This window comes from Eretmochelys imbricata, chromosome 10 (assembly GCF_965152235.1).
Source record: "Eretmochelys imbricata isolate rEreImb1 chromosome 10, rEreImb1.hap1, whole genome shotgun sequence".
In the NCBI taxonomy this organism is placed as follows: domain Eukaryota; kingdom Metazoa; phylum Chordata; order Testudines; family Cheloniidae; genus Eretmochelys; species Eretmochelys imbricata.
In genome coordinates, this window is record NC_135581.1 from 34,639,966 (window position 1) to 34,663,377 (window position 23,412).

At 54.6% G+C, this 23,412-nt stretch overlaps 2 protein-coding genes across 6 annotated transcripts in view; one reads left to right on the forward strand and one right to left on the reverse strand.

Moving 5' to 3' along the window:
- Positions 1-11,554, forward strand: part of LOC144271446 (glucagon receptor-like) — a 54,694-nt gene extending 43,140 nt beyond the window's left edge. The window contains exons 5-14 of the mRNA XM_077828804.1: positions 2,591-2,712; positions 3,392-3,498; positions 3,927-4,083; positions 5,199-5,358; positions 6,093-6,153; positions 7,093-7,162; positions 8,059-8,147; positions 9,418-9,556; positions 10,495-10,536; positions 11,483-11,554. Coding sequence (XP_077684930.1) covers positions 2,591-2,712; positions 3,392-3,498; positions 3,927-4,083; positions 5,199-5,358; positions 6,093-6,153; positions 7,093-7,162; positions 8,059-8,147; positions 9,418-9,556; positions 10,495-10,536; positions 11,483-11,554 — 1,019 coding nt within the window. The remainder of the gene's footprint in view (positions 1-2,590; positions 2,713-3,391; positions 3,499-3,926; positions 4,084-5,198; positions 5,359-6,092; positions 6,154-7,092; positions 7,163-8,058; positions 8,148-9,417; positions 9,557-10,494; positions 10,537-11,482) is intronic.
- A 5,902-nt stretch (positions 11,555-17,456) lies between these two features.
- Positions 17,457-23,412, reverse strand: part of ANKS3 (ankyrin repeat and sterile alpha motif domain containing 3) — a 28,497-nt gene continuing 22,541 nt past the window's right edge. For all 5 annotated transcript variants that reach the window (XM_077828810.1, XM_077828808.1, XM_077828813.1 and 2 more), the window contains 4 exons: positions 22,526-22,638; positions 21,513-21,596; positions 20,702-20,796; positions 17,457-20,376 (listed from right to left, as the gene is read on the reverse strand). In XM_077828810.1, coding sequence (XP_077684936.1) covers positions 20,714-20,796; positions 21,513-21,596; positions 22,526-22,638 — 280 coding nt within the window. In that variant the 3' untranslated portion in view covers positions 17,457-20,376; positions 20,702-20,713. The remainder of the gene's footprint in view (positions 20,377-20,701; positions 20,797-21,512; positions 21,597-22,525; positions 22,639-23,412) is intronic.

Below are 23,412 nucleotides of genomic sequence, written 5' to 3' on the forward strand. Positions count from 1 at the left end.
AACACATTACAGACAACTGTCGCATTCATGGTTATGGTGGTGGCACAAGAAGGATCCACCTGGTTCAAAGCATTAGAATGGCTTTTGATTCACCAGTTTCAGTTATAATCCCAGCCTGTTGGTTTTCAAATGCCATACAAAAGAAGAACAGGCTCAGTAATACCAGTTGCCTCTAGTCTTTTTAATTTCAACTTTTTGTTTCATAACAGAAAGTACAGATCTGGGTTTGAAATAACAAGGCATGACATTTATGAAGATTTTTAGCAGTCGTGCCTTTTAAGGTGCCCCATTCATCTTTAAATACTCCTTATATGTATTTAAAACAGTTTCCAGAACTAGATTATCTTCTGATTTAAAGTGATGAACTTTTCTCTTCCAGTCCAGTGAAAGGTCATCCAACCATCCTCGACCAAGCAACTTTGGGTCAGGGCCTTCAGCCATGAGCAATGGTGGATGCCTTATTTGGCTCTGGTGGGAAACCTTTGCATTGGTGGCTCCCACTATCTTTATTGCTTCTCCAGTGTTTCATTTGTTGTGGAGGGCAACAAAAATGATAAGGGGGCTGGAGCACATGACTTATGAGGAGAGGCTGAGGGAACTGGGATTGTTTAGTCTGCAGAAGAGAAGAATGAGGGGGGATTTGATAGCTGCTTTCAACTACCTGAAAGGGGGTTCCAAAGAGGATGGATCTAGACTGTTCTCAGTGGTAGCAGATAACAGAACAAGGCGTAATGGTCTCAAGTTGCAGTGGGGGAGGTTTAGGTTGGATATTAGAAAAAACTTTTTCACTAGGAGGGTGGTGAAGCACTGGAATGGGTTACCTAGGGAGATGGTGGAATCTCTATCCTTAGAGGTTTTTAAGGTCAGGCTTGACAAAGCCCTGGCTGGGATGATTTAGTTGGGGATTGGTCCTGCTTTGAGCAGGGGGTTGGACTTGATGACCTCCTGAGGTCCTTTCCAACCCTGATATTCTATGATTCTATGATTTTATCCTGTTTCTGCACTGGAGATGGTTCGCTATCTTTCCACAAGGTCTCACATGCTTCTTGGTTCATAATAGTCATGCTACATCCCATATTTGAGCTCAAACTGTGCATTTTCCCCCCACTTACAGTCAGTCCAATATGAATGGGATCTACTTTAGGAATATTTGTTTCAGTAATACTATAAATAGGGTAAGTTACTTCTTCCTCTTCTTTTTCATTGCTTTCCTTCTCCAGTACATGAAAGGTACCATGGCTATGAGGCTGCTTTTCATCATGGTTTATGCCTCTGCTTGCTTGGTTTTATTTTGGCATGGTCTTCTAATATCTTCTAACAACAATCAATCTGTAAATGTGACATTTTTCATGTTTAAATCTGCAGACCTTTCGGGTGTGTTTGCCTCCACAATGATAACACTCCCTGCTACTGATTGGATCACTTTCCCAGGTTGCCTGGCAATTTTGTGCACAGTACCTTGTGTTCCCTGAAGGCTCTTCTGAAGGCTCCTGTGACTTGTATTCGTAAATCCTGTACATTTTTCTTTGCAGATTCCATAGCCTGGGCTGATTTCAGAGCTGTTTCAAATGTAATTGTGGTTCAGAGAGTAATCTCCTTTGCATTCTGTCATCATTCATGCCACAAACTAATCTGTCTGTTGGCATTTGTGTCAGAGTTACACCATAATTACAATCTTGAAGGAGCTTCCTCAGTCCTGACACCAATTTTCCTACTGTCTCCCCCTATTTCTGTTCCCTGGCTGTTGGGTTGAAATGGTTTTTTAACAGATTTACTAGCTCATCAAAAGTTTCATCTCCAGGCTTTTCAGGGGTTAACAGGCCCCTACACTGCTGAATGTGATAGCTTTCTGCTTACCTTCATCAGTCATAGCATTAGCAGTGACAAAATAAGATAATATTTTGCATTATTCTGCCCAAATTTGCGGATTAAATGGTTAAATGGTACCAAAGGTTGCAGCCAGTTCCCTGGTGTTTGCGAGGATACTAATGCACATACTAATGTACGCTTGCGTTAGTATGTGCTGACCCCTCAAGTGGAGACAGACCCAGGTATCACCCTTTCATTTGGTGATTCCTGGGTGTGTCTCCACTTGAGGGATCGGCTCCACTTCATCACCACAGATTGTAGCTTAAACCAAATGTACTCCAACTTCTTTGAGTATTAACAGCCTCTTTAGTCAGCCAACACACATCTATCCTGGCAATAGCTCCACAGTTGCCAACAATGCACAACACAACCCTAGAACAGCCACACATTTCCTTCTTTAACTATCCGCCTACTCCCCTGACTTCTTCGCCAGGCCTGAAGCAGAGCTCTGTGGAGCTGGAAAGCTTGTCTCTCTCACCAACAGAAGTTGGTCCAGTAAAAGACACCATCTCACCCACCTTGTCTCTCTAATATTTGAGATCAACATGGCTACAACACTGCAAACATACTCCTCTTAGAGGCTGGTTTATTATACACATTATTACTGTCCCCAGGATTGCCTGTTGTGGGAAGCTCGGGGGATCAGGCTTTTGTCTGAGGGGAGTCCCCAGGGGAAGGCAGTCAGGCTGAAAGGTGACCCTGGTGTGCTCTGTGTCTGCAGTGAAACATGGGTTGGTGAGCCGCAAGTGTGGGCCAGATGGGCAGTGGGTGATGGTGAATGGAACGCAGCCATGGAGGGACTATTCCCAGTGCGAGGAGGAGATGGAGTCCACCATGGAGGAGGTGAGGCTGCTGCACCTGATGGGGGGTGCCCCTGGCTCTTTCTGTGCCAGTCCCCTGACACCCCAGGGGCGTGTGCTAGGGCCCAGCCAGGCCTGGGCTAGGCTGGGCTGGGAGGAGTGCTGGTGTTGGGGAGTGGGGGGACACAGGAGCCTGAAACAAGAGGGATAGGTGGTGGTGAGGTGTAATAATGCACAGGAGGATGGGAGTGGGGATGGGTGTGCTATAACGCATGTTGGGGAGGGGAGACCATTCAGAAATAGAGTTAAATGTAAACACAGGTGCACAGCTCCCTCCCCATCTCTGCTCAGTCACATGCCGCCTCTCCCTTCTTGGGGTGCTGAACCCCACTCCCTGCTCTCCCCTCCATGACGAATCCCATTGTTTGGCTGGGGTGGGGGTGGTCACAGCTTCCCAGTGAGCCCCTCAGCCCCACTCCCGGGTCATTGTGGAGGCCATTCAGAGGCCCTCGCCAGGCTGGGGAGCTCAGGACTCAGCTCCCTGGGGTGGGGAGGGTGTGAGGTCAGGCTCCAGCAGCCCAGGGACCCAAGCCCACCATCCCATGGGACTCTGTTTCAGCAGGGCAGCGCATCCCCCAGTGGGCACTTGGAGTGCGGGGAGGCCGATGGGGGCAGGGGTGGCAGAACTGACTGCCTCACCGGGTCCCCTTTGCCCATGCCAGGAAGGGGCCCGCCGGCTGATGGTAAGTTTCAAGGTGCTCTACACGGTGGGATACTCGCTGTCGCTCCTGGCACTGGTCTCTGCTCTGCTCATCCTCACCATCTTCAGGTAGGACCTGAGCCTGGGGTGCGGGTGCTGTGTGTGCCACACTGGAAGGGCATGCGGCGGGGCGGGGCTCTCCAGCAGGACGGGATGGAGGGGAGGGATGATCCTGTGCTGGGCACTGCGCGCAGTGCTGCTGCGACTGACTCTAGCATCGCAGGGGAGCTCCTGCACCATCCCTTACAGTGCCTCCTGCTGGGACAAGTAGGCAGTGAATGAACTGTGAGCTTGGCACAGCCAGCCCTCCTGCCTCTTTCCCTAATCCTGCTTGGAGAGGGTCGGATGGCAGTAGCTCAGCGCTCCCCCCAGGCCTGCAGTGCCTGATGCAGGAGAGGCTGGGCTGCTCTAGGTTACGGAGCCCTTTCCCGGGGAGAAGATGCATTCTTTTTCCTCAGCTCTCCAGCGCTGAAAGCCGTCTCTCTCCCGGGGCCTAGGAAACTCCGCTGCACCCGCAACTACATACACGCAAACCTCTTTGCCTCCTTTGGGCTGCGGGCCATCTCGGTGATTGTCAAAGACGCGCTGCTGGAGAAGCGGTGGGGCATGGAAATCCTGCATGTTTCTGACTGGGAAGCGCTGCTGAGCAACGAGGCAAGCCCACCAAGAAACCAAGTTCTCCTTGGGTGGGGGTGGCATCTAAGTGCCAATGCCTGCGCCCCCCCTCCCTGGCCAGCCACGGTGGCCACCCGCTGTACCCCAGGTCCATAGCCATGGCCAGGGAGGCTTGACTTGGGGCTTCGGATGCGATCGGTGCTCAGATCCACCAGCACCCAGAGATCTCACCCCCAGCCCCAACCACTAGGTGGACCTGGGAGAACTCAGAGGAACCCTCTGGGCGGGTGCGTCTATTGGCTCAGCCGGAGGGGGGTGCTGCCAGTCTCCCACAGGTGAATTTTTAAAAGCTGTTGAGGATCCTAAATCAGCACCGCAATACGTGTGCAAGCTTAAAAACCTCCACCCAACAAAGCAGGGGAAATCAGCTCCTCCTTCACTGGCCTACCACAACCGGAGTTGATGGATCCCTTCTCCCTTCTTCAGGGTGGGGTAGCCCAGTAGCTGGAGCACTGGCCTGGCACTCAGGAGACTCAGGTTCTCTCCCTGGATTTGCTGATGGATGATCTTGGGCACATTGTGTCCCCTTTCTGTGCCTCCGTTTTGCCATCTGTAAAATGGGTGTCATGATAGAAAAGTGCCGTAGAACTGGTTGTTGTTATTTTAACAAACCACCCGCTGCCCCTGCAAATGCTTCCCACACCCTATCACTGAGCCAAGCAATGACGTTTCCCCTGCTGGCCAAGATCCGCTGTGCCTTCCCTCCCATCTCTCCCCAATAGCCCACCTGGCCGTGTCTCTGACAGGATGAGAGTTGGGCACTTTGCTCTGGGAGATGAAGCCCTGAATGTGAACAGGGTCACCACAACAGAGCAGCAGGAGAGAGTGCCCTCTGGTGGGGTGATGTAGCCTGGCTCTCCCTGCCACTCCTGGTCACATCCATGTTAGTCTACCCAGCGGCGGGCTGTGCCTGGTGTCATGGTGGGCACAGAGTGTGCTGGTTAATGGAGACTCCTGGGTGGGAATGGACAGTGCTCTAAGCATATTCCAACTGGCTGCACTTGTAGCCCCAGGTCCCCAGCTCAGAGCATCCTAGTCTCCTCTTCCTGCACAGTTACTTTATCTCTCTCTCTCTCTGGGGCGCCTCTCTGCAGGCTGCAGTTGGCTGCCGGGTGGCTCAAGTCGTGATGCAATACTGCATTCTAGCCAATCACTACTGGTTTCTGGTGGAAGCTGTCTACCTGTACAAGCTCCTGATTGGAGCGGTGTTTTCCGAGAAGAACTACTACACGCTCTACCTGTACCTAGGCTGGGGTGAGAAGGAAGATGGGAGTGAGTGTGAATGGTGGCCTGGGCGTGCATGTGTGTGTGGGGGGTGTGTGCACATGAGGAGGCAGTGTGGTGAGGGTGTGGGCATGAGGTGTGGGTAGGCAGTGTGGGGATGCATGTGGCATAGGTGAGTGAAATGGGTGTGGGCCTGTGGTGTGGTCAGGTAGCATGTGCGGGCGGGCATGGGTCTGGGGATACATGTGTATGGTGTTTGCCAAAGTGAGTACTAGAATTACAGAGGATGTATCGGGGAGCACAGGGGGATGTGGGGCGCATCAAGAGGGCAGAGACTCGGCCAAGTGGGCAAGTAGCCACCAGGTTCCCCACCTGGGTGACTTGGCAATGGACTGACACCCAAGTGGTTTTCATTCAGTTCTACGTGCCCATCAGACAGCAGCTCATGCCCCTAAAGCAGGATCACTGCTCACAGCTGATAGCGCCTCACCAGGAGGGTTAATAACTTAGTGACATGGATGAGTGGTGACCCCTAGTGGTGCATGCATGTCACAGGAAATCCTCGCTAGGTGGGGAAAGTGGAGGATTGGGGTCGTGGCCTATCCTCAGTCCCTCAGGGATAAGAATCCCGTGGAGGGCAGGGGCAGGTCCCTGCTTGGATCTGGGCGGGGAGAGAGGGTAGGAACCCCCTTCGGTTTGTGAGAGCTGCCATCTCAGTTCAGGCAGGTGCTTGGTCTTCACAGGGTTTGCTGTGTGACTTGCAGGAACCCCCGTGGTGTTCGTGGTGCCATGGCTGGTGGCCAAATACCTGAAGGAGAATGCAGAGTAAGTGCAAACACTCCTCACTCTGCTTCCCCAGCAAGCCAAAGCTCCATGCTTCATGCCGCCTGGGTTCTACTAGGGAGCAGCCATGGGAAAGGCAGGGAGAGCTCTTCCACTGAAACGAACGTGCATTGACTGCTGGGGAGCAGGGCATCTGATTCCTCCACTGCCATGGCCCACCTCGGTCCTGGTTTGACTCCCCTAGGGGTGAGGGAAGAGCTCAGCCTCCAGGGCTTGGTCAGTGCTTGGCCTCCCTGGTGGGGCAGGGCTGGTCATGAGTGCTGTGCTTGGAGGTGCTTTCTGGGATGGTCTCTGCATAGTGGGAGCAGAGCAAAGACCCACCCAACTGATTTCCCACAAGCCACCAAACGGGGCTGGTCACTGGTGACCTGGGCCCCTGGAACAGTGCCTGGGAGTGAACAGCTCCATCTGCCAAGCCATGGAGCTATTGGGGTTAAGCTCTCAGCCTCAATAGCCCAGCCATCAGGAGGAGACATGAAAAGGAGCCCATCCCCAGCCTGGCCGGTGGGACTTGTGGGCTGACTCCTGGGGGTAGTGAGCTCCAGCTGTCAGGGAAATACAGGCCTGACCTTCCAAGCTTCTGATGCGTCCGGTCAGAGGCACCCTCCTCTAGGGTGTGGGGCAGGGAAAGAGATTGTCTTTCACTAGCCCGCAGCCCACCAGGTTCCTGCAGTCCCTGCCCTGGCCCCTGCAGGTTAGCTCCGCGGGTGGGTGGGATGGGAAAGGATTCCAACTCCTAGAAAATGGGCAGGCTGGCACAGCTGGTGACAGCCATTCCTGGTCCACCGGGATGTCCCAGTGATCCAGTGCCAGTGCTTTCACCTGGCCCCGCTCTGGCTGTGCACCCCAGCGTGGATAAAGCACAGCTCTCCTGCCTGCTGGCTCCCCGATGTTTAACTGCATGCCTCTCTCGTGCTGCAGGTGCTGGGCTCTGAATGAGAACATGGCCTACTGGTGGATCATCAGGATCCCCATCCTGCTGGCGTCCCTGGTAGGTGATCTCAGAGGCCTGTGATCGGGGGTTACATATGAGGCATGGTGTCTCTAAGATGACAGCAATCAGTCTCCTGCACTGACAGTCTGGCTCAGCTCAGAGGTTGAACAAGGCCCAATGATACCAGCAGCTCCTGCTGTAGAAATCACCATCCCTAATCCACAGCAATGCACCCTTCCCTAGTGACTTCCCCACGAGCCTGCCCTGGGAGGGAGCTCAGCATCATTGTCCCACTGAAGAGCTGAGGAAAGTGAGGCACTGGGGAGCACTCAGCCAGTCAGGAGCAAGCACCTACACTTGGCTTGCAGTCCACTTGTCTAACCACTAGGGGGTGACAAAGAAAGGAGACTTGGCCCTGCCAAGTAACTAACCCGAGTGAACCCCTCTGATGAAAAGAGAAACACCCGTATGTGGGGTCCTGGTCCTGGCCCTGGCCCCTCCAGATTCCTGACCTGGATGTCGGGGCAAGCAGAATCAGGCCCCCAGAGATGCCATCCCACATGATCTGTTGAGCCCAGTGCATGCTGGGAGAGGGCTATGCGAGTCTAGTGGGGGCCAGATGGCTCCCCAGGCCTGCCAGTGGGCTCACTGTTGAGTCTCTAGGGATGTTCGTGCTGCTCCCTGCCCCACAGATATGCTTGCCATCACTGTTACCCCCTGCATGTCCCTCCCCCTTGTTCCTCCAGAGGTGCTGAGTGTGACCCGCTTCCCTTCATGTTCAGCTGCCCCCGCTCTCAGAGGCCGTCACTGTCAGAGTGACCTGGGGAGCCCAGGAAGGATAAAGGGGGGTGTGTGTGTGTGTTCAGCCTACGCACCCCCCAGGGCTGGCCCAGACAATATGCAGAGCCCCCTGGATGAATATAGAAGTAACCCTCCGCATTCTGCCCCCACAGATCAATCTGCTGATCTTCATGAGGATTCTCAAGGTGATCCTGGCCAAGCTGCGTGCCAGCCAGAAGGGCTATGCGGACTACAAGCTGCGGTGAGCTGTCTGTGTGTGCGCCTGCTGGGGATGACTTCCCAATGGGTGCCTGTTGTGCCGGCTGTTCTGGATCTAGCTCCCCTGCATTGTAAACCCAGGTCGGTGGGACCCACGCACGTGGACTTGGTGTGTCCAAGCCTGCGCGTGTGTCCACATTGCATTGGAAGCCTGGACCTGGGTCTCGCTAGAGCCTCCATCCCGCACTACACAGACTGCCTGAGCCACATTGCAAAATGATAGGGCTTGGATCCCAGTCCAGTGGGATGCAGGCCCAGACCCATCCCCTGGGTGGGACCCAGGGCTTGAGTGCTTGCTGGCTGAGTTGGACAGATTTGTGTGTGGACCATAGGGGGGGGTTGGGCTCAAATCAGCGTCCGAGCCTGGGTTCACACTGCATGCATGCTGCACTGTAAGCATGCCCTTGGAGGTCTGGCCACACAACCCACTGTCATGCAAATAAGACTGAGATTTTGTCAGCCATTACAGCAGGTTGCGCTAGCAAGTGGCTGTTAGCACAGGGTGTATGTCTGTGTGTATGTGTGCGCACAACAGATCAAGGCTGACCTGTGTATCACAGGCCCCTGAACACTCCCTCCCCCCATATATGCCTACAGGCTAGGGTGCCAAAGCTGTACTGCCCACTTGTCTGGCTTGAGGGTCTCGTTACAACGTGGGGATGCGGCCCGTGGTTCTTCCATCATTGGTACCAAATGGAGCACATTGTGGCCACCATTGCCCATGCTGAGCACCGATCCCAGCATGACATGCTCCAGCTCAGCTGAGCAGCCTGACCGCACAGCATGCTGGGACCTGTTGCCCTCTTGGGCAGGAGTGGTTGCAGGCAGGGGCAATGATGATGTTTGAGTGGGTGGGTTCACTGGCCCCTCTAGGGGCTGGAAGGACATCGCCTCCCGTTTCACACAGAGCAGTCCCCCCGAGCGAAGCCTCCCAGCTCCTCCCGCTCTGCTCCCAGAGCAGCATCCTGCTCGCCAATAGCTGACTCTCCGCTTCCCAGCTCCAAAGCACCACACAGCTAATAGCTCGTGAATCCTCTGCACTCCCAGGCAGAGCAGGCAGCGATTACCCCAATGTGAGACCCCAGACCCTTAGGCCAGGCTGGGACTAACACTCCATCTATCTCCTCCAGCCCTCAGCAAAGACATTACCATATTTTTTCTCACATGCCACCCCCGCTTTCCTGCCCCTCTGAACATAGGGCCCCCCGGCCCTTCCGTATGAACTCTGGGAGGGGGATCTCATCCTCTTTCAGGCTGGCCAAGGCCACGCTGACCCTCATCCCCCTCTTTGGGATCCACGAGGTGGTCTTCATCTTTGCCACGGACGAGCAGACCACGGGCATCCTGCGCTACATCAAAGTCTTCTTCACGCTCTTCCTCAACTCTTTTCAGGTGAGCCGGGAGTGCTGCAGCATCTCCACCTCAGGCAAGAGCAGAGAGCCTGTCCCCCTCTTCCCCTCCTTGTGCCACCATCACCCGGGGGAAGCATGGCCCTTTCCCCTCCAGTCTGGCCACATTAGCCCATCAGCCCTGCTCGCCAAGCTGCAGCCCCTCTCCTGGCTCCTCTGTTGGTGTTGGGGAGCAATGGGGCGTCGAGCTGGGCTGCTGCTCAGGAGCCTCAGGGCCCACACAGTCATGTGCCTTCCTTGGGCTGGAGACAGGCTGGGCTGTGCCCTGCACTGATGGCCCCTGCAAAGCTGTCCCAGCAGCTGCAAGGTGCGAATCGGTGTCTGGCACCTGAAGTGTCGCGCTGTGCCACGCTCCAGTCACCTCCGACTGTGTCTGCTCGGCTTACCCCTTTCAGCGTGTATGTAACAGCCCTGTGTGGCTGGCCTGGCGCTCCTGGGCTCTACCCGCCTCATCCCATCGCTTGGAGCAGCCTGGAAATAGCAGGCCCGTCCCTGCCTGCTGTTAGAGAGGTGGGCTGGCGATGACATCCGCATGCGCTGGAGGGAGAGCCCCCTGTTTGGGCAGTGCGTGGCCATGGCAGGCACAGGCCAGGGGCCTGTCCCTGAGGAATGCACCCATGGGCTGAGGGCTGCCCCTCGGGAACTGTACTCTCCCTGTCCTGTTGTAACGCTGCACCATGACCGGCTGGGGGGATGGTGACTTAGGTAAGCACGTCGGGACGGGTTGCCGCTGTGTCACGGTGTGGGTGCGTTTTCCCCTCCAGCTGAAGCCAGTTGGGGTAGCTGGGCATACTGCATCCCGAACTGGTTCTGTGGGATGCACTGAAGAGCAGCTGCCAGGGCCTGGCAAAGCCAGGCTGTCTTCTCAATGGGGAGGAGGGTCGCTGTGCTGCCTGGCTCACCCCTGTGCTTTCTCCCCAGGGTTTCCTGGTCGCTGTGTTGTACTGCTTTGCCAATAAAGAGGTAGGTGCCCCTTTGTCCTGCTCCCTGCGGGGGGGTTGCTCTCTGGCCCTGCAAACACCTGCAGTCGGGGCTCTAACCTGAGCTGTGCTCTGTAGCCCAACCCTGGGTCTTCTCTCCATTACTCTCCTGCCAAGCTACTGCTGATTTGCTGTGCCCTGAACTCAGAGACCATGCAACACTGGATAGCCTGGGTGGTTAGGAGCCTTTGATTCTACTAAGAGCCTGTCAAGCTAAAAAACAAACAGGTTTTATTGGATGCATCCACCCTAGCTTGGGTAGGAGCTGCCACATAGCATGGCTCCCAATTAGGGTTGCCAATTTTCGTTGGATGTGTTCCTGGAGGTTTCATCTCATGACATGTAATGAATTAAAGATTAATGTTTAATTCCTGGAGACTCCAGGACAATCCTGGAGGCTTGGCAACCCCTGCTCCCAACCTGTTTGCAGTCCAGGACCACCGAGTCAGGAGTCCAGAGATCTATATCTCTTTGCTGCCACACCCATGCTTAATACAAAGGGGAGGCCTCACCCACAGCTCCCAGAATGCAATGCTCTGTCTCAATCAGAGCACCCAGCAGCTCAGATCTGCAAGTTGCATTTCTGTGCTAAGCAAGAAGGCAGCCCTAGGCCATGCTGCAGAACTGGCCTTCCCATCCCCTGTGGCCACATTGCTCGTGGGCCAGCATGCCCCGGGGCTCACATAGGAACACAGCAATACTGTTTTTCAGTCCTTTGGGGCAGGACCTGCCTCTTCCTATTGCATGGGCCAAATCCCTCCTTGCAGCAACTCCACTGAAGCCAGGGCCTTGTACCTGTGCTGAATTCAGCCCGCGCCTCTGGGACTAATGGAACTTAAACCCTATGCAGGCCTGGAGCAGCAGCTGTGAACCTCCCAAGAGGCTGTGAAGGAGAAGAGTGTCTCACAAGCTCCTTTCCTCCCTCCTAGGTGAAGTCAGAAATGAAGAAGAAATGGCAGCTCTGGAAGCTTGACCATCCAGCGCTCTGCTGCGCACAGTGATGACTATACTGCCCTGCCGTTGGCAACCTGCCTGGGAAAGCCACAGGAGAAGGGCTGCCCCCAGCTTGATGGCTGGGGGAGTAGGCCAAGAGGCCTGCCATGCTCCCGAGCCACGGAGGGGATGTACCTTGTACTGCATCTCTGCAGATGAGGGCTTTGGGGATTGTCTGTGCACCAGATGCCGTGGAGGGCCAGTCCAGGGATGGAGAACAATGGGCCCAGCTGGAGCTGCAGCAGGGTAAAGCACCTGTTTCCCAAACATAGGTGCATTGGGGAACCGCGGGTGCTGGTGCAAGCACTCCCTGAGCTGTGGAGCAGAAGCTGGGATCCTGCAGGCCTGCACTGCTGCAGAACAGCCACTCCTGAGGCTCCGATGGGGCGAGGGACACACGGCTCTGGAGATGCCCTCAGAAGACATGGAAGGCCCTGAGATAGGACCCTGCTGTTTACGCTGCACTGCATAACAGGACACCAAGGGTGTGAGGAAACAGCCTCCTGACTCCTGCTCACGTCCTCTGCTACCTGACCCTTGGGTGCAGCACCCAAAATTTACCTCTCCAGGATGCACCCTTCATCAGGCAGCACTGCATCCGGTGAACGTCCATCCCCAGCAGCACTGCTGTCACCGGACCCCCTGCTGGAGTGAGACACGCAAACCTCAGCCCATGGGGATGGAGTCTGACGGGGTCAGGACTGTCCGAGGACAGGCCAGACTGCAGCAATGAGACGCTGCTGTGATTGCTGTGTGGTAGTGGACAACAGTGGCTGCAAGTGGAGCTAGGCCTGTGGCTAAGCCTTTAGTCAGAACTGATCCAGGCCTCCACTCAGGGAGCTGGAAGGCTCACACATCTGATCCATGGGGGTGGAGCGCTCACCCTGTAAATCGGGGACACTCTGCTCCCTCTTCTGGTGCTGCTCTCCCCAGCTGTTAGCCGGGGAGACATTTCAGAAGCTGGAGGGCTGGGACAGGTCTGTATGCTTAGCCCCAGGGAACCCCATTGTGGGTTTGGGCAGGTTGCCTGCCTGTCGCTGGCCCATACGCGAACAGCAGACTGGCTGGGACTGCCTGGCACTGATGTCTCATAGCTGAGTGGCAGGGAAACCAGAGTCGTTGGCAAAACACGGCGCAGCTGACTTGTCTAGCCTTGCGAGGTTTGCCTCGCGAGGTCTGCCTCAGGGGGAGGAGGGAGCTCAGAAACCCAGACAGTTTCTTTTCATCACTCAACTCCTTCAGCACATTGGGTCTGGGCTTTCAGCTCTCTTGCCCCAGCCCCATGGTAGATCCAAGTCAAAGATCCATCATCATCTGCCTTCCTCTCCTTCCCGTTGCCCTGCCCAGCTAGCCCAAAAGCCTGCTGTTCTCCCTCCTCTTCAGAGCTGCCTCCTGCCCAGCTGAACTGGCCAGAACTAACTGTCTTAGCCAACCCCTCTCACAATAGCCTCTAGGCACCTCAACCTCTTTAATGTATTTATCCTCTGAGCATGGCCCTGCCTCCCAGGACTGGTGCTGTCCCCACTTTTCATAGATGAACAATTGAGGCTAGAGAGATGCATGTGTGACCCAAGGTCAGGCAGGGGCAGAGCTGGGCACTGAACCTGGCTCTCACCAGTAGACGCTGGTCCCCTGAGCCACATCCACCTTCAAGTGTTGGGTTTGAGGCGGGTAACTTGTATAGCGTTGGGGCAGGCAACCTCTTAACACTGAGTGGTCCAACTACATTAGACCCTAATAACCTGATAGGAGCGTTGAGGTCGGGTTGCAGTCATGACAACACCTCGCCCCTCTCAGGTCAGGTTCTGGTCGGCTGTGATCGAGCTGGGTTGGGTCAAGCTTTAACGTTAGGCGTGAGCAGACCTGCTCATGAGTCCTAGGCTAGTGCCCTACCCCTGGGCACTCCTTCCTCTCTGCCTTGGCCAGTGCTCACCCCCCTCTTTCTTCCATGGCTGCAGCAACTGAAAAGTGCCAGGCTGGTACAGCTAAACAGGCAACCTGCTCCCGTCAGGCAGGCTCACCCATCCTCCGTGCTCGGCAACTCTGCCGCTGGCGATAGGGAAGGGCGGGAGATTCTGGAGCTTGCCAAGCAAGGGGTTGGATTTGCAAACTGTTCTGCTTCCAGCCCAGGTGGCAATGGCCTGGCTGGGGCAGTACAGTCAGCTACGTTCCCGGAGGAAGTGCAGAGCATGCTCTTCTCTGGGCCCCCTGAATCCAGATTGACAGGGCTGGAGTCCAGTCTGCTGCTCAGCCCCAACCTGGGGCCTCCTGACCCTGGACTATGGGCGTGTAGTCTCCATAGCCCAGCCAGTCCTCTGCATCCTTGCTGCAGGTGCTGGGAAGAAGCCAATGATTACTTCCTGTGATGTGGATCCTGGGGTGCGAGGAAGCGGGCTGGGACCAGCAAGGCATTTCTCCTAGATCATTCCAGAGCCCTCCGCTGGGCGCAGCTTCTGGTCTGGGGCGGATTGCAACTGGTGCTCTAGAGGTGGCGGGAGCCCCAGACCCCATGGGCTCTGCTGTAAATCATGCCAGTGGTGTCGCCCACTGCTGCCCACGTACCTCAGGCCCATGCAGTTTACGCACTGACCTTCCTTTACAGGGCTGCACTTCCCCATCTCCTGGTGGACAAAAGCAGAATCGTGCCCACCAACTGCCAGAGCTACGCCTGCCTCACTCGGGTTCTTAGCCCTCTCCTCTGAGGGCAGGGACGTGCTTCCTGGCAGGGGGGCAGCTGCCAGAATGCTGCCCGTAGTTGCCCTCACCTTCAGTAGAAGGATGCATGCTGTAGGGACCATGGCTCCCCCCCAGGCAATGCTCCAGCAGCAGCAGGACAGACCACAGCTCCCAGGGAGGAGGCAGGCTGCCCCAATCTCTCACTTTATGCAATTTATGTCCAGGTGGCCCCTCAGGCTCCTGGCAAGTTGCCAACATGGCCTCTTGGTAGCAAGTGGTGTCTAAGTACCCCAGCCAATGCAGTGCTCTGTGGGGGGGCTGGATAATGCAGCCCTTCCAGGGAGTTGTGGGAGGGATTGTTCTTGGGATTTTACAGGCTAGCAAGGAGCCATTCTAGCTGTTTCTGGGCTCAGCTGCACCCAGGTTTGAGGCTGGAGGGAGTTCTGCAGGAGCCCTCGGTAGCTGGCCAGCTGCTAAGGAGCACCAGAGCGTTTTGCATATTGTCTTTTCACGTGTAAATAAATGTTTATTTTTTCAGCAAAGGAAATGTGCACTGCTGTTTTGGGGGGCTAAGTGGGGGTGGGGGAAGAAAGCCACCTGGGCATAGAGGGAAAGGGGCAGCAGCTCCAGGGCATGAGCTGGGCATTGAATACCTGAATCAAGCAGGCAAGTGTTTGACTGGCTTCTTCCTGTGGCTCTGGCTGGCACCCCCCTCCCCTCCATCTGCACAGAGCACCATGTTCACTCCTTAACCAGAGCAGCAGGTGAAAATCAAACCCTGCTGACCCTGGGAGTGACTAATAACCCCCTGCAGAGAATCCAAAACACCACAAGCTCTTCCTTGGCTTTGTATTTCACTCAGCTGGGCCCACACCCTCAGAGCAGGCAGCTTCTCACCCTACTGAGCCATGGGGCTGGTCAGATTCTCCTCCATGCTAGTATAATGCTGCAGAGTCTGTCTCTTGTTTGAGCCTGAGCCAAAGCCCACTGCAGTTCATTGAACGATTCTCCAACTCCGATCGCTTTGGGAGCCACGCAGCCCAAGGTAAGCTGCACCCCAAGCCCTGCCTCAGCCCAGAGCCTGCACCCCACACCCAAACTTCCTCCCAGAGCCCACACCCCTTACCTCCTCCTGCACCCCAATCCAGGTGCATCACTTTATTTTCATTCACTTCCTGTTACTTATAATATAGGAGGAGGATGAAGAAAAAAATGAATGAAAAACACGGGGAAGATAAGAGAATGTTCTTTTTCTTGGCTGGGTCTCGAGGGCGGGGGACACCTGAAAATGAAGCTGCGCCCAGGGCCCCACTAACTCCAAATCCGCCACTGCTGCCAGCTAGGTGGAAAGTAGTCAGGAAGCTATGTGGCACATAGACAGTACTGGCCAACTCTAGAGGAAAAGGCAGCGTCGACCATCAAGTCCACAGCATAGGACACCTGCATATAGGCTTGAACATGCTGATCAGGAAGCTTTGGTGTGGCTGGAGAGAGACTAAGTTCAAGCCACTTTAAAAACCAGACACAATGATTTAAGCCAACTCTCCCCGGCATCATCTCTGCACAGATGGGCTATAGGTTGGAGCGAGCGATTTGTGAAAGCCGCTACAGTTTGACAGGGGATTTGGACCACTCTGAGATGAGAATCAGGCCCTGGGTCACTAGCTAGGCTCAGGGCCTAAATTCCAGACTGCAATCAATACTGCAGCCAAGCCCACACAGCCTTAAACCATTTCTAACCCCTCTGTAATGCACTTTGCCACATGCTCAGCTCTCCTCCCACAGCTGGGGCTGTTTAGGCTTATTCAGTGGAAGTGGCCAAAGGCACAAACAGACTAAGGGGAATGGCCAAGCGATCAGGCTGAGAGAGGGAGGCAGCACAATTTAGCCCAGAAGCTCCCTTGTTGGGTCAGCCCATCTCACAGCCCAGCACGCCACATGCTGCTGTCAAATCTGCTGCAGAACCAGCCTAGAGCTAGTACGCAGCATGTCAGGAAGTGCCAAAGATATGCCTCTTGGAACTGTGTGTATATGGGAAGAATCGCAAAGGTTTGCGATTTCTATTTGATTCCAAGTGACAGACAATACGATCAGTGTTTGCAGCGATGCCGTAGCTATGTTGCCCCAGGACAGTAGAGACACAAGGTGGGTAAGGAAGAGCTCTGGGTGGCTCGAAAGTTTGTCTCACTAACAGAAGCTGGTCCAGTAAAAGATATTACTTCCCCCACCTTGTCTCTCTAAGATTATTGCATAGTTCAGCCTCTTATAAAACACAGCTCCATGCCCCCTGTTTGCCTGCTCCATAGAGGCCCCTACAGCCAGTGCTGAGGTTGAGTACTGGCTGCTGGGTTACAGATCAAGCTGAGTGATTGGCACTTTGTTTAACAAATCACAATGAAAAATCCCATCTTTGCAAAACAGTAAGAGCTAGTGGGCTGCTGGGGACACGTGTACTGCCTTCTGCACAGCCTCTTCTCACCCCTGAACGCTGATGAAGACACCTGCAAAAGAGCTTGTCTACAGAGGGACGCTAGCCAGCCTAATGATAGCAGAATTACTTCGCTACAGCTAAGTCAGTCAATATCCCTGTGTAGACAAACCCTAAGACCTGACCCTGTAACCACTCTCCAATGGAGAGGTCTGGTGAAGCCAATAGGCTATTTACATGTGTACAGAGCATTCCCATATGAAAGTATGTGAAGGACCAGGCTTATGGTGGAAGGGGGTCTGGGTTCAATAACAAATGTTTAGAGAGCCCCATAGTCTTTCCATTCTATGCTGCTCTGTGTAGAATGTGGCTGAACACAGTGATGCCTAGGGGGCCATGGCAGCCAAGTGCAGGGCAGAGCAGCCCTGAGGTGGCTCTAACTTATTCCAAGGGCCATGCAGGTTCCTGATCAGCCTGGCTTAGGGGAGGTTCAACTGGTGCCCTAAAAGTTACTTTTTTACCCCCACTCCATTCCTAGATGCAAGCTGAGCGTGAGCAGAAGAAAATCACACCCCATGTGTGAGCATTTCCCACCACCTCTTCCTTCCCACCTCTCCCCAGCAATTCCCTTCCCCGTGCAGGTGATGGAGATGCTGCTCCAGCACGGGAGTTAGGCACGCTAGAGGGACAATCCCAATACGCCAAGCCCTCCCCCACAGCCACAGTAGAGGGAGCCCTGCTCATACCTGGCTCTAGCCCACTGCTCAACATGCAACTGGCGACCCAACCAAACTAGTGCAGACAGATCCAGTCACCGATTTATTCCCCAAACACAGTGCACATTAATTCTGGTCTCACATGTAAGAGAAAAAACAGAAGTACAAACAAAGCCACACAACCCAGCATGCTGCTGTGGCAAACTCACCTCCCTCCTCACTGCTCTGAGAAATGAGCCAGGAACATTTGGAGACACCAAAGCATAGTGAATTCAGTGCTCCACCAGCACAGAGATTAACTCTCATTTGCCTGGCCCAGTCTCTTTGGCATTGGGCAGCAGAGCAGAGGGGAGATCCTGGCTCCGAGGATGGAGTCACAGCAGATATTGCACTTTGGGGTTTGTGGTCAAGATCTAAAAATAAAATACAGCTTTTTCCCCTTTACCAGCAAAGAGAAAGGTAGTTTCCCCAGCTCACCATAGACCCATCACAGGGGTACGGTCTTTGTCCAGAGGGCTGCAAGAACTAAGGCTGCCCTGAATCACTACACAGCATTAAAAATCATGTCACTTGGACAGTGCACCCTGAGCCACGTGAACACTACCTGCGAGAGCTCCCAGGGGCAGCAGCAGCATCAGGTCAGACCAGCCAGTGGCCAAGACATCTCCATGAGCTGGAGCAGTGTATGTGAGGGGCCAGTGCACGCTGCAGTCTGTCTCCTGCAGCAGCCCGTGCTCCTGGAGCTCTCATTTCCAGCTCCCGGGGGCTGGAGCAGGAACACAGGCTGAAGACTATCCATTTCCACATACACATAATGGCATCAAAAGCACCCGGCAATTAAGAGGGAAGTGTCCGAGGCCTGCAGCATTTAAGGCTGTGGCAGCCACTCGTGGGGGAGTGTGGTGGTTAGGGGAAGAGAGAGAGAGAGAGTGTGTGTGTGTGTCTTTTACTCAGCTCCCTGGAGAGCCCCATTCACCATCTCATTCTTGTGCTGTAAACCCACAGCACCTCCCCCGCCTGCCTGGGGAAAAGGCCTCTGCAGCTTCCCCTTGTGCCCCACACCCCTCCCGGCTACCCTGCAAGAGCCCAAGACACTAGTGTCTAAGAGTACAAACCCCACGCCCAGCGTTCTCATGCTGAGGGGCCAATGCGGGGGTTAAGGACTGCATGGAAACATTTCTGAACCATATGGGTTCTTTGAGGGAAGGAAGGAGATGAAGCTTCAGTCCACTAAACGAAGGGAAGAATAGCCCGGCAGGGGACCTCCTGTGGGCCCAGCAGGAAGAGATGGCAAAGGAGGCTGGAGAAGCACAAGGAGAACGGAATGCCTGGCTGCCCGTGGCCCAGAGGAGAGCAGGACTCAGCTGCCTGGCAGCATGCTTGGTCTCTCAGGCCCACAGATGCCATGAGGAAGGGTGCCTCTCATACCCCTCAAGAGACGGAAGCCAGGGTTTCCAAAGGTGCCCAGCCTGAGCCACCTTGGGCTGAGCTTTCTTCCGAGCCTTCCCATGCAGCAGCTTCAAAGGCCCATCCTATGGAGAAAACAGGAGGCCCCTCCTGCTCTCCCAGAGTGCAGGGAGAAGAAGGCAGCCCTGCCCGCTGCCTTGGGGACAAGCAGCCTCCATGAAAGGAAGGCAGGAGTCAAGAAACGGCAGGCAGGAAGCCCATTCATGGCGGCAGAGGCACCAAGCAGAGGGACCAACTGGGCCCACGCTCAAGTCTGAAGGAGAGAGACTTGGACACAAGACCAGGAGCCAGGGGCTGAGGGTAGGGAGCCAGGTAACGGGTTCCCAGGGGAGAGGATGCCCCATGGAACAGGCTCCTGGTGTTAGACGCCTGCCTAAGGTCTCCTGTGACTGCCTTCAGACAGGGGCAGACGTGAGGGGAGGGATGTGGTGCCCATGGTCAGGTGTTACCCTGGGGGTGGGTTTTATAGCACCAATCACAGGGCCAAGCCCCGCGTGCAGCACAGAGCACATAGCTCACACACAAGTGCTTGGGGATGGTATAAACTCACATCAGGCAAGAACTGCACATGCCCTCCTCTCACGTGGCTCCTGGATCCCCTTTTCAAAGGGGTCAGTGCTGCACCAGCAGAAGTTGCTGCCTGTGGCAGAAGCTTCTGGGAGCACGCTGACTTGAAGGAGCAAGGCCTTTGAAATGTGCTACCCTGGGGGGTTAATGTGGGCATTTCGTGGACTGGGAGAAGGATCTAGGGCCAGTTGCCAAGTCAGCTCTGACAGGGGGTCTGCACCCATAACCTGCCTGGTACGGCAGGACACTCAAGTGATCCCATACTGGCATCCAAGGAGGCAGGAGCTAACAGCTGAACCGCTGCAGGCTGCCAGGAGTAGGAGCTCCCTATAGGACAGAGTTGCACAGCAGGTTACGTTCAATCTCTCAGATCCTACAAGGGCTGCAGCTTGGGGCTGTTTGATCATGTCTCAAAGGGGAGGCCCAGCACACTGAATGGCAGGAGACCCCCTCCAACGCTCCCATTTCCAAATCACAGGATCTCACCCCACCAGCCGCCATTGTGCTGGCCTTTGCTCTGCGTCACACACGTTTGCTGGGTCGGCCCACGGGCAGAGACCAAACTGAAGGAACAAGTTACGAGGGGTTGTGGTGGGAAGGGGCATAAGGGAATCTGGCTGCTACAGACAAGGGCTGGCTCTGTAAAAATATCAAGCAGCCTTAAGCAAAACTGAGGCAGAGGCTCCAGGGGCAGCGAGAGGCCAATTAGCCCCGACACTTCAGCTCTTAACATTCTAACCCTTGGGCAGGGAAAGCAAACAGTCTGTAACCAGAACCCAGAGATCAGCCCGGCTAAGGCCGCCTGCCCACTTGACTCCTCGTCCTCCGCCGTCCCCAGGTGGCTGACCCCCTTCTCCAGGCGCCCGCCTGCCTCCTCCGCGCTCTCAGCAGAGGAGCCCTGTTGGCGGACCAGCCTTGCGCTCGTTCTCCCAGGCACTCAGCTTCCGGGTGGAACCGTCACCCGACGTCAGAACTCCTGCAAGGGAGAAGGAGCCACTCAGAGTCCAAGAGCCCCCACTGCTCACTGGAAAATTAACCCTTTGCTGGAGGCAGCAGGAACGTCGCTGTAAATAGCAGCTTGCTGTAGTTCCCATCAGCAACTCTCTAATCAAGGGACCTATATGGAAAGGCTGCTACTGATAGCAACCCCTGGGAGTTTGGCAGGGCAGGGCAGAGGTGTGTAGGCAGAGCTATCGGAGGAGGGAGCTGGAAGGAGCTGCATGGCTACAGTGCCTCCAGCCAGCCCCTGCTTTTAATGGGCATTGACATGGGTCAGTATTTCCCAGCCCCACCCCACTTACCATCCTGCTCCATTAGGGCTCTGGCCAGCTCTGCTTGCCTCGCTCTGAGGCCTGTAGCCGTGCGAGGTTCTGAGTCACAGAATGCAGGGCATTCCCTAAGGGCATAAGCAAAACCTATTAGCCATCAGCCTAGGGCACCACAAGACAAGGGGCAGGGGAAAGGATCAGCCAGTAGGGTCACTGCATTCCTGTCTCTTTCCCACCGCACACCTTGCCACCCTCTGAACCACTGCTTTGATAGCTTCCTGCCACTGGGTCTAACTTCCACTACTCAGGAGAATGGGGCATGGACACTGGAGGCACACAAAGGCAGCTCCATGGGCCACAGAGCTGGAGAAAGGCCAGTGCAAGAGGCCAGCACGCCTCAGCATGGGTAGCTTAGCAGGGGATGGAGTACGGAGAGAAGGGCTCCCCAGGCTCTGCTCCAACCTGTTTCTATTGCAGCACGGAGAAAGGCTACTCCTGTCCTTCATTCTAACTATGAAGGAGCCACCTTGAGGTGCACAGGAGGGAGTATTTGTGCCACAGAGCAGCTGGAGAAAATAATTACTCCTGCTGCCTACAGGTGTCAGCGTGGCTCACTAGTACAGCTGGGCCAGATGGCCGTAGGTTCAAGCCCCCACACAAGGATCCAGGGCTGATCTGGCACTAGTGCCATAGTAAGACAGGTTATGTTTTGCATGGGGCAGGTATCTTTTGCCCACTCTCCAGTTACCACCTGTTTTAAAAACCAAGTGTCCTTGGGTTTATTTCAGAGGGAGTTGGGGATAATCCTAGTGGTGTGGCCCCCCCAAGATCCTCTCCACTGTACCCATATCTCCCACATGCTCCTCCAGGAAAGCTGACAGCTCAGGCAGGCTCAGGGACTTCAAGGAAACTGACCCTCCTTCTGGACCTGTGGGATTAAAAGCAGAGAGATTCTCACCAACCATTGCAGCTTCTCCGTGGCAGGAGCAGAGAAGCGAGGGCTTGAGGCTCAGTCCCCCTCACAGCCTTCATGCCCACAGCAGCTTGAATTGGTTGGTTTTGATATACTGAGATCTTGACTCAAATGTGTTACTACAATGTAAGTGTGTGACAAGCAGCAAGTTCCCTCAGTCCGCTAATTCTGCCAAAGAGGGATTGTGCTTGCACGGCACAGTTGGCTTAATGTTTGTGACCTCATCACCCTAGAGATACTCAATAGGTCAAATACGAGGAGAATCTCAAGGAAATGGAGCTAGACGTGCTAGATGGTAATTGCCATGATTTTCTGTTTTGAAGAGAAGAAATGAAGATGCAACTTCCCCCGCTCTCCAGGGTGGTTCATAAACAGCTGTCAGTGGAGCAGTCGGATCAGTAGCGAATTGCCTGTGACATGCTCAGACAGGCCAACTGGCTTGCACAGGTGGATGTTTTCCCAAGTATTCCCTCCCACACCTAGTTCTTGTTAATGGTGACATCTGCAAGGTCCCCAGCACCTCCTACTTGTCCAGGGGTAAAAAAAAAATCTTCAAAAGCACCTAAGGGAGTTAGGAACTTAAATTCCACTTTCAAAGGTACTGAGGAGCCCAAGTCCCACTTGAAGTCAATTGGATTAGATGCTTTTGAAAATTTTACTCTAGATCTATCTCATTAACGACAGAGTTTTTAAAGGATCTGTTCGGTAGCTCAGCCATTTCAGACGTCTCATTAGTTTCACCTTCTTCATCTATTGAAGCATCTGCTTTTTCTCTGGTGCCTCGCATATCCCTTTGGCTGCATTCATTCAGTCTGACTGTTTGCTGCCTTATCTTTTCCCTGCAGCCTGGACCATTCATACTCACAGCAGCACCTGGCTCTTACCTTCTCCCTCAGGCCATCTGCCCTCACCAGCTCCCAGCCGTGCCTTGGTCTCCATCATCCTGTCAGCCAGGTGCCCTTGCTTCAACCGGGAACATAGCTCTGCCTGACAGGCTCTGCCAAATGAGAACAAACCCCCATTAGCGAGGTACATGCGCTTCTGGGAAATCACCTGCCAGTGCCGTCCTGTGTCCTGAAACACCTGCCTGGGCAGCCAAGGGATCAAATGCTTCTTGGGGCGAGCAGCTCACTGGATTATAAACTGCCCTTCCCCGTCATAGGCAGATGTGCCCGAGACAAGAGTCCAGTGTGCCTTCCACAGCAATCCCTGCCCCTGTGCTTAGAACAGCTGCAGGGGTCAGTGAAAAAGGAGGAGGCAGGGATAGGTCCAGGCCTGGGTTTCACACAAATGCCCCTCAGGCTGGATTTGGTCCACATGACATCCAAGCCTGGTTCACACCCAAAGTTACACACTTGTAATTTAGAAATGCAAGCTAAACCAATGCACTTCAAGGTTTAAACCGAAGCAAGAGGGTCCACACACAAAGCTGCACCAGTTTATCATCACACCTTTAGTTAAGCCAGTGCAGCTTCAGTGTACAGACAAGCCCAGACTCTGTGCACAACCTCAACTTTCATTTAAAAAGAGAGAATTTAAGTTTCTTGCCTTGAGATCGTGAAGGAAACCTTCCACACGTGAACTGCTGCTTTCCTGAGTCTGCAGTCAGCTTCTGTGCAACTCAGAAACTTCTCTCCCCCACAACAGAACTTGGTCCAATAAAAGATATGACCTCCCCGACTTTGTCTCTTTAATATCCTGGGACCAACATGGCTACAACTACACTGCAGACAACGAAGTCCCTAATAAGTTAGCAATAACTAAACTTTGA